The sequence below is a fragment of the Aspergillus foveolatus genome (genome assembly GCF_047715535.1).
Source record: "Aspergillus foveolatus strain CBS 279.81 unplaced genomic scaffold BDW70scaffold_12, whole genome shotgun sequence".
Classification (NCBI taxonomy): Eukaryota; Fungi; Ascomycota; class Eurotiomycetes; order Eurotiales; family Aspergillaceae; genus Aspergillus; species Aspergillus foveolatus.
Genome location: NW_027396076.1, coordinates 230,725 through 243,241, shown reverse-complemented (window position 1 = coordinate 243,241; position 12,517 = coordinate 230,725). Strand labels below are relative to the sequence as shown.

The 12,517-nt window shown below is 52.1% G+C and overlaps 4 protein-coding genes across 4 annotated transcripts; 2 read left to right on the top strand and 2 right to left on the bottom strand.

Annotated features, from left to right (window-relative positions):
• The first annotated feature begins 450 nt into the window (after positions 1–450).
• On the top strand, positions 451–1,510 carry BDW70DRAFT_16141 (uncharacterized protein). Its single transcript, XM_073740976.1, has one exon. The coding sequence runs from the start codon at positions 898–900 to the stop codon at positions 1,477–1,479; it is 582 nt and encodes a 193-aa protein (XP_073598012.1). The 5' UTR covers positions 451–897; the 3' UTR covers positions 1,480–1,510.
• Positions 1,511–3,508: 1,998 nt separating this feature from the next.
• Positions 3,509–6,407, bottom strand: BDW70DRAFT_132164 (Zn(II)2Cys6 transcription factor). The gene is made up of 6 exons (XM_073736115.1): positions 6,226–6,407; positions 6,146–6,169; positions 5,500–6,094; positions 4,667–5,430; positions 4,366–4,616; positions 3,509–4,278 (listed from the first exon to the last, which is right to left on the bottom strand). Exons 1-6 carry the CDS (start codon positions 6,241–6,243, stop codon positions 3,732–3,734), a joined length of 2,199 nt encoding a protein of 732 aa, XP_073598011.1. The 5' UTR covers positions 6,244–6,407; the 3' UTR covers positions 3,509–3,731.
• A 687-nt stretch (positions 6,408–7,094) lies between these two features.
• chsC (chitin synthase C) lies at positions 7,095–10,138 on the bottom strand (the record flags this gene model as incomplete). Its single annotated transcript, XM_073740462.1, has 8 exons — positions 7,095–7,129; positions 7,267–7,910; positions 7,960–8,143; positions 8,191–8,373; positions 8,425–9,088; positions 9,140–9,501; positions 9,569–9,980; positions 10,046–10,138. The coding sequence occupies 8 exons, from the start codon at positions 10,136–10,138 to the stop codon at positions 7,095–7,097; spliced, it is 2,577 nt and encodes an 858-aa protein (XP_073598010.1).
• Positions 10,139–10,499: 361 nt separating this feature from the next.
• Positions 10,500–12,230, top strand: BDW70DRAFT_158050 (uncharacterized protein; the record flags this gene model as incomplete). Its single annotated transcript, XM_073740461.1, has 6 exons — positions 10,500–10,738; positions 10,798–10,948; positions 11,000–11,110; positions 11,154–11,357; positions 11,427–12,011; positions 12,069–12,230. 6 exons carry the CDS (start codon positions 10,500–10,502, stop codon positions 12,228–12,230), a joined length of 1,452 nt encoding a protein of 483 aa, XP_073598009.1.
• Between the last annotated feature and the right edge of the window lie 287 nt (positions 12,231–12,517).

Sequence of the window (12,517 nt, the reverse complement as noted above, 5' to 3'; positions counted from 1 at the left end):
CATCGGCGAGATCGGTGTCGCAACGATCAGGAAGCACTACAGAAAAATGATTATTGACCTTGCACCGGTGTAGATATCTCTGCTTCTCGGATCATTCGAATACTGAAATTAAAGTGTCGAGTGGAGCGTGCCTCAACAAAAACCCCCTAGCTTCCTGTCATTGGTCCAGAATCCTCCAACCGGTTTGGGATTCATGCAGACCAGGCATCCCGCTCGTTGATTGTGCTAAACTCTGTACTTATGACTCCAGTCCAGCTCGACGTTTCTGCCCAGTTCGGAACTGAATGGCAGGAGGGGGTTTGTCTGGGGAGAACAATGTGATTAACAAGCATGCCGAACCCTAAGACCCAGTATATCCGTCGCTTTTTCACGGCACTTTTGGGAATTGCTGGAGCAGAAGTCCAGACTCCATCCTAACAAATACCAACGTGCATTCTCTGCTTCGGCCGACGTACGTGGATCATTGGGAGAGGGTCATGAAGTCAGCCACATCTTCATCAGTTGCCGGTCTCAAACCGTCTCCCTAAGATGACTGTTGGTCAACTTGTCAAGGCTAAGCGCCCTCCTACCTTCCGTGGCGTTTCCTGCCAGCAGCGATAGGCCCATTGCCAATGAACGAATAGATCACCGCGAATACATGGTGGACAGGGGTTGCAAACCGCTCTCGCTGCACTGCAGCCTGCGTAGGGCAAGGTAGTTCTGTTCTCTGCACCCTGGAAGCAGATAGCCATATCAACCTTACCATGACCCGTTCTTCAACTCAGGCTCCTGGCTGGGTGCCTTCCAATCTGGCAAACAATTGACTTTCGTGATGCAGATGCAGATGCAGCTGCAAGTGCATGCGGAATCTCTCCATCCTTCACGAGCTCGAAAAGCCTTTCGAGTTCGAGGCTTTGGATGACCGACTCGGATGACCTAAACTCATACCCCACTGGATCCTCTTCATTGCGATGTACGACATCTGTTCTAGGAGAGACTGTCGGCAAAGAAATCTCACCGCACCTACAAGAGACGAAGAAAAAAGCAAAAAGCCCCGAGATCGGAGAGCTGTGCCATGATTCTATCCAAGCAGTCATCATTCGTTCTGCACATCTCGGCGATACAACCCAATATCACCATGTCACATATCTATCCTGCCTTGGGAAAAGGTCAGCGAAAGTGCTGAATCTGCAGGTTCCTTTCTGCAGTCGCAGACCGAAGAGCTCAAACTCCTGCCAAAAGCGGCATATGCACCGGGAAGAAGACACAATCCGACCGTGCAGAAATGTTTGCTTTTTTTCAGCCTTTTACCACTATTTCCTTCCACTTCCCCCTTCCTCTTTCCGCCCTGAAACTCCGGCCCGTGACTCGTGCAAATTTCCCTCGGATTTGTCCGCGCTTCGCTCTCCCCCAACCAATCAAGATCGCCAGCTGCACGTACTCATTGACACTGACAGCCGGTCTGGCGATTGTTGGCTTCACGTGGGTCGTGCGATGTGATGGAGCCCGCAGCTAATTTCATCACACCCGTCCTTGGCATAGCCTCCGGCATTATTCGCTCTTAGCTCTTCCTGGCCGGCCGACCTGACAGTATCAGTAATATGCTGTAGGACGAATCCATCCTCTGAATGGATAAGTGATGAACAGCTCCAACTGGTCTTGTGATCTGCCCATGAAGGATTTGAAGTGCGTTCTCGTCGACGTCGCCAACGGATCGCTCCCCTGAGGGAGAGTGCGTGGATGGGCGGGCTCTGTTTGCTTCGCGGGGAAGAAGCTGTTCGAGCAAACATACCCCTCCGCGCAGTTCGCCGTTCTGACCTCGACGCTCAACAGCTCTTGTCCAGTCGTTCGGTAGGCTCATCAGCATCGGGACTGCAAGTTAGTCGTTCTGTACCTGTGCAGAGTAAACGCAAATATGTCTTGAAGGCCTGTCACATTATGCCTTAATTACGAAGTAGCTCAGAAAACGTTGAGTGGACCAGGTAGGGTATTCTGATAGTATCTCAAGGTCTATTTTTTTGCTACAACTCGGCCGAGAAACATGTAGGGCTACAGTAGGCTATACCCGACTCCACCCGAGATATGTTTATAAAGATATATATATATCCATATGTCTGGTTTTTACCATAAGATAAATCGCCCAAGCAAATGGGTGTAAGAGTAGGTGTAGGTGTAGATGCGACGGCGACTCTGTCTCCAGAACAACAGGGGAGCTCTCTTGGCTACAGGTTTGCGGCCATGACAGGTAGGTTTCCTAATGCACGAGAGCAATAGTGATCACAGAGTACCGGTCACTCCGTATGTAACCAACACCGCTTGCTCTCTGCTATTGCTCGATATGTGACCTCGGGATTGTACAACACCCAGCCAGGTAAAGGTGTATAGACGAGACCAGACCATTGCTGCCTCGATAGGCAAGAGACCAGATTTCGACGTTTTCGATGTCTTTGAGCTAGAGCTGGGATTTCCGCTTCCCGTCGAGTTCTGTGTCTGCATCTGCGTCCGCGTCTGTGTTAGGTTCTTGGAGCTATAAGTTCAATGGGTGTCTGTTATTGCATTGTTGTATTGCTGTGTCCTCACGCTGCTTCATGAGGATGAGAGTGAGAAGAAGAGTATTGAAACCGCCAACTGAATCCACTACATTCATTACTTAAACCCATTCATCTTCGATCTCAGGTCTTCGAACAGCTAACCCTAACCCTAGATACTGCCTTTCTCAGTCTGCTTGCTCCAATGCCGATGCCGATGCAATGCCTTCACGCAAAGCATATTGATTCCCCTCCGTCCAGGACTGTCCAGATTTAAGTCAAACCTCCTGTCCCCGCGCCCAGTCAGGCTATTTGCTTGTCTCGCTCGTGCCTGTGCCCGTGCCATTGCCCTCGCTATGCCTAAAATCACCACCTAGCCTAGCAAAAGCCACGCCTTAGCTCTAGATGAACTCGTCCACTTTTACCCGCCAAGTGCTCTTATCTCCCTCGAGGCTCTCGGCCTGTCCAATCTAAAGCCCAAGGATGGATTGGGCTCTTTAGGGAGGGCCGTGGAGGCTGGTAGCGTGCAGTGCCTCACCTCATTTGTACCTGGCTCGTATGGACGACAGGCGGAATCAGAATCTCCACAGCGTTTCTTTTATGATATAGAGAGACTCGGACCGGATGGGAGTATTATTGAGATAATCCAGCCTCAGGCTCAGACCGTTCGCGAGTTGGGTTGAGGGTTCTAGGGCTGTTTTCGCCGCTGAATGTTGCTTCTAGACGTATGCCTACTCTATTTCAAAACATAGGCAGGGATATAAGAGTGAAAAGAGTATGCTGCATGGGTCGTGGATATGGTTTTGAAGCCATGTTTCAAGCCTGAGTTGGTATCGGAACCAGTTCATCTCCCTCTGTTTTTAGAAGTGAGAAAGAAAAGAGAAAAGAAAAGGAAAGCTACTTGAGACGCGGCTGCTAGGCTACATGACTCCTCTACTAACAACTACTACGGTGGGTTGAGTTGGCCAAACGGATTAGAGTGACAGACGCTTGCGAACTTAGAAACAACGGGGAGAGTGTTGGCTTGCTTATGGACGCGCGGGTAGTAGATTGCGCAATACATAGGCTCTAATTTTTCCTAGCTCTAATGGCATAGAGTCAGTATCGCGGGAGCATACTATACTACGCTATAAGAACGCGGCCAAGGTCCCAGGGCCAAGTCCTCCTATGTGTCCTATTGCCCCAACAGATTCCCGAGCTCTCTACCCAGAGTATCGAGCCAATTCAAGGAAAGCTACTCAAGAACCCCGCGTTGCCGACATTGAGACCGTTCTGCAATTGTCTTCGGGCTCGTTCTTGGTCTTGCTCTTGTGCGTGGCCATTATTTCTACCACCATCGCCATCGCCATCGCCGTCACCGTCACCAACCCCCATATCCATTCCCGTATCCATAAAACTCATGCCCGCCAGTGCAAAAGAGTCCAGCCCTCCAGCAGCCGTGATAATCATCGGGTCGACGTCAACGCCCAGCCCCAACGAGGGCGATGACGGTGACGACGACAATGCCGGCCAAGCAGTCAGCAGCTGCAGAGGGCCGGTTCCTTGTCCCGAGGCACTTATATTGGCATCGTCAGCGAAAAAGAAACACCGGCTCAGTCCCACAAACTCCTGCAGTAGGCTCTGCATTGCGGCAATAGGCGGACTCAGGGGTCCCGCCTGGGCTAGACAGTGCGAGACCGTTGTGAGGATGGCAAAGTCACCACTGTGTGAGGTGGCGATGGCGTTGCAGAGGACAGCGATGCAGGCTGTGATTGGGTAGAAGAGGAGAGTCCTGACATGATCAGGTTGCTGCGTTAGTGGGCGAAAAGCATTCTGGAGGGAGTAGGGCGGTGGGGAAAAAGGGGAGGGGATGTCATACCAGTGCAGATAAGCGACTGTTTTTTGTTGATCGCTCGACGTGCATAGGCTGATAAGTGCTTGCAGACCCCGGCGGGCGGAGTCGAGGTAGCTGGAAGTGTCTGGGGATTCAGCTATGGGTGTCTGGTGAATGCTGACGGCGATCTGGCGGAGGTGCAGAAGGTTGGTGAGGATGCAGTGATAGGCGAAATTGAGAGTTGCGATTTCGCTCGCTGGGTCGAGGCCTCTCCAGTTTGGAGAGGGCTCCTTAATCTACCAGCGCTTCAGTGATGTGACGGGGTAATGAATGAAAGGGGGAGTACCTGGTTGATCGCGCGGCGGATACCTTCCATCTTCTGTAGGAGGAGTGTTCCGACACCGGCGGGCGATTGGAAGGCATTATCCCTCGCTGCCTTGGAAGGGTCGTTGAGGAATGGGATCATTGCGTCTTGAACTTTGGCGAGGTCGAGGTAGATGCGGAACAGGTGTGAGATGGCCACGGGAACGGATGATGCCATGGTAGAGCTGATATCGAAATCTTGTTCGAGGGTTAGGAAGCGAGGCCCGCCAAACTTCCACGCGTAGTTCCGATCTAGCATGTAGCACCACATGAAGCAGTAGTGCTCTGCCTCGGTGAGGGCGTGCAGATTGGCTGCCCCGGGGTGCAGGCCGATGTCCATGCAGACGCGACAAGCCGTCTTGGCCAGCTCCCGACAGGCATTCGTATCACCGGAGCCCTGGTGCAGAAAGATTCCGCAGAGCAAAGCTTGAAGCAGGCGGAATGAGGGCTTTGCTAATAGCGGGATCTTCTGTAGGGCGGCCTTTGCGGTCTCGCGGTAGAGCAGGGCGCTGTGACGGAGTCGCTGAGCCAGTTCGTCATCGTCGTTTCCATTATTGTCTGGTCCATCGCCGAGGGTAGCATTGAGGAATTTGAACGCTATCGAGTTGACGCAGACGGTGAAGAGCGCTGACTCAGTAGACGAGGCTGTGTTGTATAACAGCGCCAGCCCCATCTCCTTGAGATCTTCTTTGGCAATGTGCCGGAAATAGTCTGAAATGAAGGGACCGAATTTGTTGCTGCCGATATCTACAGCAGTGAGCATTAATCATACTAACCTGACAGTGGACAAACGACAAACAAATGGAAAGAGATTACCATTCAACATCCAGTACAAAAACTCCAACGACGGAACATGCCGCTGCTGCCCACAGCTCTCGTCCAGAGCCGTGTCCGAACGCAGCCCCATACTCTCCAGGACCTTACCCGCCACCGACAGAGCACTCTCCAGCGCCTGCTGCCTTGTCCAGCTAAGACCTTGCGAATAGCCTAGTTGTCTGCGATTGATCATCTGTGCCTCTGTCAAGGGAACAACCGACATCCAGCCATGCAGGCCGTACCCCAGGGCCGTGTCCATATTGCCGTTCATGTTCACATTCAAGTTCATATTCATGTTCGTGTTCGCATCGAGGTGGCCCAAAAGCATGAGCTGCTGGTCTTCCATCATGCTCTCGAGGAATCCATCCTCGTCGATCTCATGTCCTTGCAGGCCGCGCTCCGAACGGCCGCTCTTGGTCTGGGTCTGGCCCTGACCGGGAGCGAATGGATGAAGGGAAGGCTTAACATGGTGACGAGCCCTGCCTTGCATTTGCGATAGATCTCTTTTTGGGAGGCGCCGCATGCGCCGGCTGCGAGTGCACTCAGTGTTCTGATCCAGGCAGTTTCCACAGGGATCGTTCCTGTCGCATCGGACCTGCGAATGCATTTAAAAACTGACAGGAGCATGCAATAGAAATAATAATACCTTTCGAGAATGGCACGAGTCGCACTGTATCAGGTCAGAAGAGCGTTGGACTAGACGTAGGTTGCAGGCAAGGGGCATACCACGCGGCGCTCTGCCATGGCGGCAGGACAACACAGGCTAGTCAGCCCTACGAGTCTGGTATGCTGGGCGACGGCGAACAGTTCTAGCTCTCCCACTGGTGACTGTCCTGTCAATCAAATATGGTAAGAGATAGAGTTGAACAATTCACAGGAGGCAAGTGTTTGGTAGAAAGGATTCGAAAACACTCGATTCACCACTGAAGAAAAGAAGAATTTAGGAAAAGAAATAGAAGCAAGAGAGAGAGTGCGTGTGGATGCCAAGCCTTTGACTGAGACTGCGCCATCTCCCAAATCTCCTCTGGCCAATCAAAAGCCGTTTTTTCTCTGTAGCGTTTCTCCAGCTTCCAGCTTCGATCCCATGTCTGCTATATTTGGCTCGTTCCTGTCGGATTCCGAGGACCCCGGTCTTTGATCATCAGTTATATGTCTGGGAATTATCCCAGATGCTGAATTCTTGGCGAGAACATCGGCGTCTCCGAAGCGGCTCCAGTAGGTACATCGACGGACAGAGAGCTAGGTAGTAGTGGTGAAAAGTTCTGCCCTAATATAGGACAATGATCCTGAATACTCCCTTGAGTACGGCTACTGTTTCTACAGGTTCACCATCGATGATAAGGCCGTTCGTATAGATTGCTATTCTGGTCTCGATCCGAGGACATGCAAGTATTAAAAACCACAGAAGGGAAAAATAAAGAGAAGAAAGCGGCATGCTGAGATAGCTGGAGAGGTATCATTGCAATATGCAGCATTATAAGCATTATAAGTATCACCTTCTCACAAAGCAGCACAGCACCCCCGTCTTCGCCAGGAAATACAGCGCCCCGACGAACCTGAAGATTGACAGTCCTGACGTTGCCCAAAGCAGACACTTAAAGTACCACGCTGTCCGGACCGTTGATGTCGTCTGCGCAAAGAAACACAGTCAGTCAGACTACCCTACATACCCAAACCATGCTCAGCCGTAGTGAAGGAGCTAATCCAGGAGGGGACCGGGTGTGGTGGGGAGAAGAGGGGCGGGACTCACCGTCAAGCACAACGTACTAACCCCGGCATTATTAATCAGCAGCGCCAGCAGCGAGTTACTCAACGCCCAAGTAAGCACCAGGTTCGTGCGGAACGTCTTGTAGCTGTCGTCCAGGGAGACCGTTTTATCAGGTTCAGGTTCCTTGTACTCGGCAAGCGCGCGGCGGACCGTGAATTCGAACTCGGTGTCGATGTCAGCTTGCGGCTTGTCGAGCTCTTCGACGAAGGTCCCCTTTGCGTCGCCATCTCCACCGCCAGGAGCTTTCTTTGTTTGCGCGGATGGGAGCGATGCAGCTGCGTTGTCGGAACCTTTCGTGCCCCAAGAAACATCGTGCCAGTTACAGAACGCGTAGACGTTGAGGATGTTGATTGTGCTCGGCATGCCAATGAAATATGCCCAGGAGGAGGTGATCAGATGCCACGGATCGCAGTAGAGGATACTGCCAATGAAATAGGTACCGTAGGTTGACGCAAGGGCGACCAGGACCAGACCGGTGGTGGAGGTGAAAAATGAGGCGAAGAAACCGCCGACGCCATGGTCGAAGTCGAGGTCGATGTTTCCGCCGGAAAAGGCTTGGGCGACGAGGTAGAAGGAGAGGATGAGGATATATATTTGCACGAGGGAGAAGTATAGGAAGGAGAGGATGTAGGCGAATTGCGAGCTATGTTTGTTAACACAATCTTGCGGGTAAACAATATTGGGAAACATACCCCTTTGGACGATTGCCCAAGGCAAGGAAGAACTGGTGCATGAGAAAGACGAGATACAGGACTTTGACGACATTGTTGAAAATAGGCGAGACGTCGTTTCCAAACGGCCATCCCTTGTATTTGTTCGTTGCGCTGGGTGTCCCGACAATGTCCATGATGACCGAGGTGGTGAGCCAGTACGACGCTAGCTGTTGTCAGTATACAGACCCAACGAAGAAAGGAGCGGCATACCGAGTGAGAACCACGTCATGATGAGCTGACAAACGTTGTATAACAATTGAACGTGCAAAAAGAAGAGCCTGACCATATTATGCCCGCTCTTGTAGATACGCGCAAAGTGCATCACCGAGTACAAGCTCGCTGCAAATGATCCATTGAGCCATCTGCGTCGTTGACTTAGGAACTCGGGTGGTGCTGTACACAACATCATTAGTACTTTATTAGCGCTGAAAGGACGGTACGTACCCTCCGGAACATCTGTCTCTCCTTTCGACGCCTTCACATAACTCAACGTCCATTTCTGCCCTGCCTTGGCGACAAGCTCAAAGCACAAGATGCGATCCTCGGCCAGAAACATATTCTTCTTGAAAATATTCATCCCCTCAATCCCCTTCTTTCCCAATCTCTTCGATAGCGTATGGTCTCCATGAAAGTACTGTTCCAGTGGCCTTCCCATAATAGCCCTATAGCGATAGGCAGAAAACGCGCCAGGCAGGACGCTCACATACCCAAACATACTTTCAAGCGGTTTATCGAGGATGTTTGAGATTTTATACTCGAAATTCTGGGCCGCGACCAGTGGATTCGCGAGCTTCTCCCAGCGACGCCCGAGAAGGGCATGGATTTCGCCGCAGGCGCCGCCAAGGTTCTTGTTGTTATAAAAGGCTTCCCAGAGAGCCAGGAGGGATTTGTGGCCTGGTTTTGTGCCGGCGTCAATAAGGACACAGACCTCGGGGTTCAGGATGCGGCCGAAAGCGTTGAAGAGCCAGCGGTGAGAATTGATCTTCTTGCTGTTCTTCTGTTTCAGGCAGAAGATCATCTGCACCGGCGGCAGATTCGTTGGGTCGTCACGCTGGGGGCGCACAAGTTGGAGTGAAGGCGTGATTGATAGCTGCGTGGTGTATTCGAACTGGACAAGTTAGCTGGAGGCACTTCGTCCAGGGTTTCGGTGCCATCTCACAATATGCGCCGTCGTCTCTTTCCCATCGATATCATGTTTCATAATTCCGTCTTGGTAGATCCCCACCGTCGCCAGCACGTCCAGTGTCTCCTTATCGCACGGACTGATTCCATCGAACACCAGGCAGACCACGATCTTCTGCCATGCCGGCCCTCCCTTATTCCAGAACTGTGTTTTCTTCAAGTTGACAATATCCCGGATATTTTGCATGACTCCGTGAAGCGTCCGTGCCGTGAGGACCTTGTCTTCATTATAGTATGTGATCGCAATAAGCAGCTCCGTATACCGATTGTACATGGAGGCGCGGAGATTGTAGCCATTGCGGAGCGTGAAGTCGTCCGGGTCGCAGGTAGCAGCCGTATCTAAATGTTTCCACCATCAGTTAGACCCTTTCACTTCCCCATCTTGTTGATCGAAGACATCACATACATCGCAGATGGGTAAATTCCTCCGAACTGCTCGCCGAGTCACGATACTGCGGCTCGACCGAGTTCAAGATCGCACTCGGAACCGGATAGTCGACGCTCAACACCCTCCCCTTGATCAAATTGACTCTGCGAGTGGGCCACCGACGCAATCCCCCTGCCTGACGTTTCTGCCAGGAGGTTATACTGCCGCTGCCGCTACCGGCTTCCGAGTTGGGGTTAGGATAGGACATTCCTGGGAAAAGCTGACGCTGACTCTGAGGTCTAGAGTGCGTGTGCGAGTGCGAGAGCCTCTGGCCGGGCGGGGTGAAGGAAGTGGCCAGGACGTCGGAGTCAGGGTCAGGAGCAGAAGCAGGGAGCGGCGAGAGTGGTCGTGAAGAGTAGCAAACAGGTTCATCGCTGCTGTGGAACAACGGCTAAAAATACATCAGTGAAATGCTGCTTCTTTTTTCAATGAACTGGCAAGAAAGAAGGGCCTCACGTCTCTCTGGCTGGGAATTCGATCATCACTGTCTAGCGGCTCCTCAGAGTGAAGAGGAAACTCCTCCTCGTACCAGGTGCGGGATCGGTCCATTGTGGTGGTATGGTGTTATGGGCGGAAGTAGTGAGTGAGGTGAAGATGGGAATCCATGGGGTGACGGTGGGCGACCGGCGGGCCCACGTGGTCCAATCGAGGCCTCCAGCAAAGTGAGACACGCTCCAGAAGCTCCCGAGGGGCAGCTGTTTCAACTGTCTGTGATGGATGACGAAGAGGAGAGATGGAAGTGACTGAAGTCAGTCTCTCACCCTCTGTAGTAGAGAGCTCCCGATCAGGCAATTAGTGGGTCTAGGGCCCCCCGCTGCTAAGCCGAGCCAATCACGGGCATCGTCCACGACGGTCGGGCGTCTTCCACAGACTTCGACATTTATGGCTGCTGTCCTAGAGAGTGGACACAATGGACATGGACGACTTCGAATGGGAGAGTCAAGGCTGCTACGCCGAACCATTTTCGGCCCAAAGAGTGGTGGAAGCTGAACAGTGTGAAAAGGCGTACGGAAAGGATCTTGGAAACCCTACAAATGCCACCCGCGCATCCATACTATCCCTGCCTCGCGCCAGGATCAAGGTAGATCGAGCGAGAAAGAAAGGAAAAACGGGAAAAACAGAAGAACAGTCCTATCAATGCTCTGTCAAGTGAGCCGCCTCATTAGACCGTCTTCATCCCGCATGGACGTCAAAATCCGCCTCTGCAGAGAGCCGCCCATCTACACAGCTGCAGACGAGGTCTCTGGCCATGTCATTCTCACGACGGCGACGCAAGTGGACATCTCTGCTGTGTCAATCTGGCTATCGGGGGTGTCGACGTCTAGGCTACATTCTCTGCGAGTCGTTGAGACCCATCAGGTACGTCTCTCCACGGATATCCTCAAGACTTGCCCTTCTGATGCTAGGCAGATCGTCGACATAAGAGAACAGCTCTTCCCTCCCACGGCATGCGCCAGTTCGTATACATCTGGATTTGCAACTGTCTCGGCAGGAACACATTTGTTTGCTTTCTCGTTAAGGGTGAGTTTGGTCTTAAATGGCTGAGTTTTTGCTAAATAGACAGCTGCCCCAAGCAACGCAGTGCTCAATGAACGCGGGTACATTCCCAGCCAGCTGGCAGCAAGACAGCACGAGCACAGGCGGGAAGACGCACCTTTCACGCAAGTTACCCCCTTCGACAGGGGCCACCTCGTCACTGGAGGAGATCAAGTATGTCCTCGAAGCATCAGTCCGGCGGGACGGTATCATTCGAGGATTCAAGAAAGCCGTACGTAACCATACTCCTCCCTTTTTGCGGGCCTTACTTGGAATTTCGTATAGAATTTAACGAGCATAGACGCGAGACTTATGCATCTACCCCGTGCCAACACTAGCTTCTCCGCTCAATAATAGTCAAGCCAGCCAGACAGAGACGCAGAGAATCGCATGCCGCCCAAGTGCTGGCCCGAAGCGTCTCTGGGCTCCTGCAGCCTATGAAATCACTGCAAAATTGCTCAACGGACCTTTTCTGGTCCTGGGACGGCCGATCCCCCTTGCGGTAGAGCTTACGAGCCTAGATAGCAGCACAGATACAGCCCCTTGCAGTCGATGCTCAGTATCGATACCCGTATCCCTGCATGACTTTCAGACCATGCTCATCGAAACAACCGAGGTCCGAGCTCGAGGCATAGAAGAGTCCCAAACGCAGTTCCGTATCGTGCAGACAATGGCGAACCTGCGGCATCCTCTAAGATCTAGGTGTGATGTTGCGAGCAACAGTGTGAATGGGGATGCTGCTCCTGTTTTTCGATTCAGAGTTGACGGCACCCTCTGGTCTCGGTATCCTATCCCATTGTCGCTAACCCCGTCCTTTGAGACGTGCAATATCAGCCGCAGCTATAAGCTCGAGGTACGGCTGGGCATTGGGTCTGGCGGGAATAATGTTAGTCGCTTCTTTTTCCCTAGGATAGTTCCTGGATTAGGCTAACTCTTGCCCAAGGTGAGAATCGTCGAGTTCCAATTCCCTGTTCATCTTGTTCCGGCCGCCAGCATGAGGTTAGGGTTGGAGCCAGGGTTAGAGGCTCCTGCTGGTATCGAGGTGCCGGCACCGGACAACTACGAGAAGCAAGCGGCTGCAAAGGAGTTGGAATTGGGGATGTAGTTAGACCATAAAAAAGATCTACTTGGCCTGGATTGTGCGTTCTTTAGCCTGGAGCTCTAACTTGGCGATGGCAACGCGTTCAAGTTGCATCTTTTTTACTGCATCAATCTAGTTGGTTCAATGGATACTAAGAGGACTCGGTCCAGCCTTCGGCGCCATCAGAAGAAAAGTTGTACTGATATCTATCCTATGATGCACTATGTCATTAGAGGTGAGGTAGATAAATTTTCTGGAATACCGTAGAACATAACGAGAATGAATTATAGCAAATGAACAGCCAGAGACAC

Excerpts from the sequence above, each read along its gene's own strand:
- BDW70DRAFT_132164 (XM_073736115.1), bottom strand. Across the intron at positions 5,431-5,499 it reads TTTGTACTGGATGTTGAATG|ATATCGGCAGCAACAAATTC; the intron begins GTAATCTCTTTC and ends TCACTGCTGTAG. Across the intron at positions 4,279-4,365 it reads ACAGTCGCTTATCTGCACTG|GACTCTCCTCTTCTACCCAA; the intron begins GTATGACATCCC and ends TGATCATGTCAG.
- BDW70DRAFT_16141 (XM_073740976.1), top strand. The coding sequence starts at position 898 with ATGACCGACTCGGATGACCTAAACTCATACCCCACTGGATCCTCTTCA.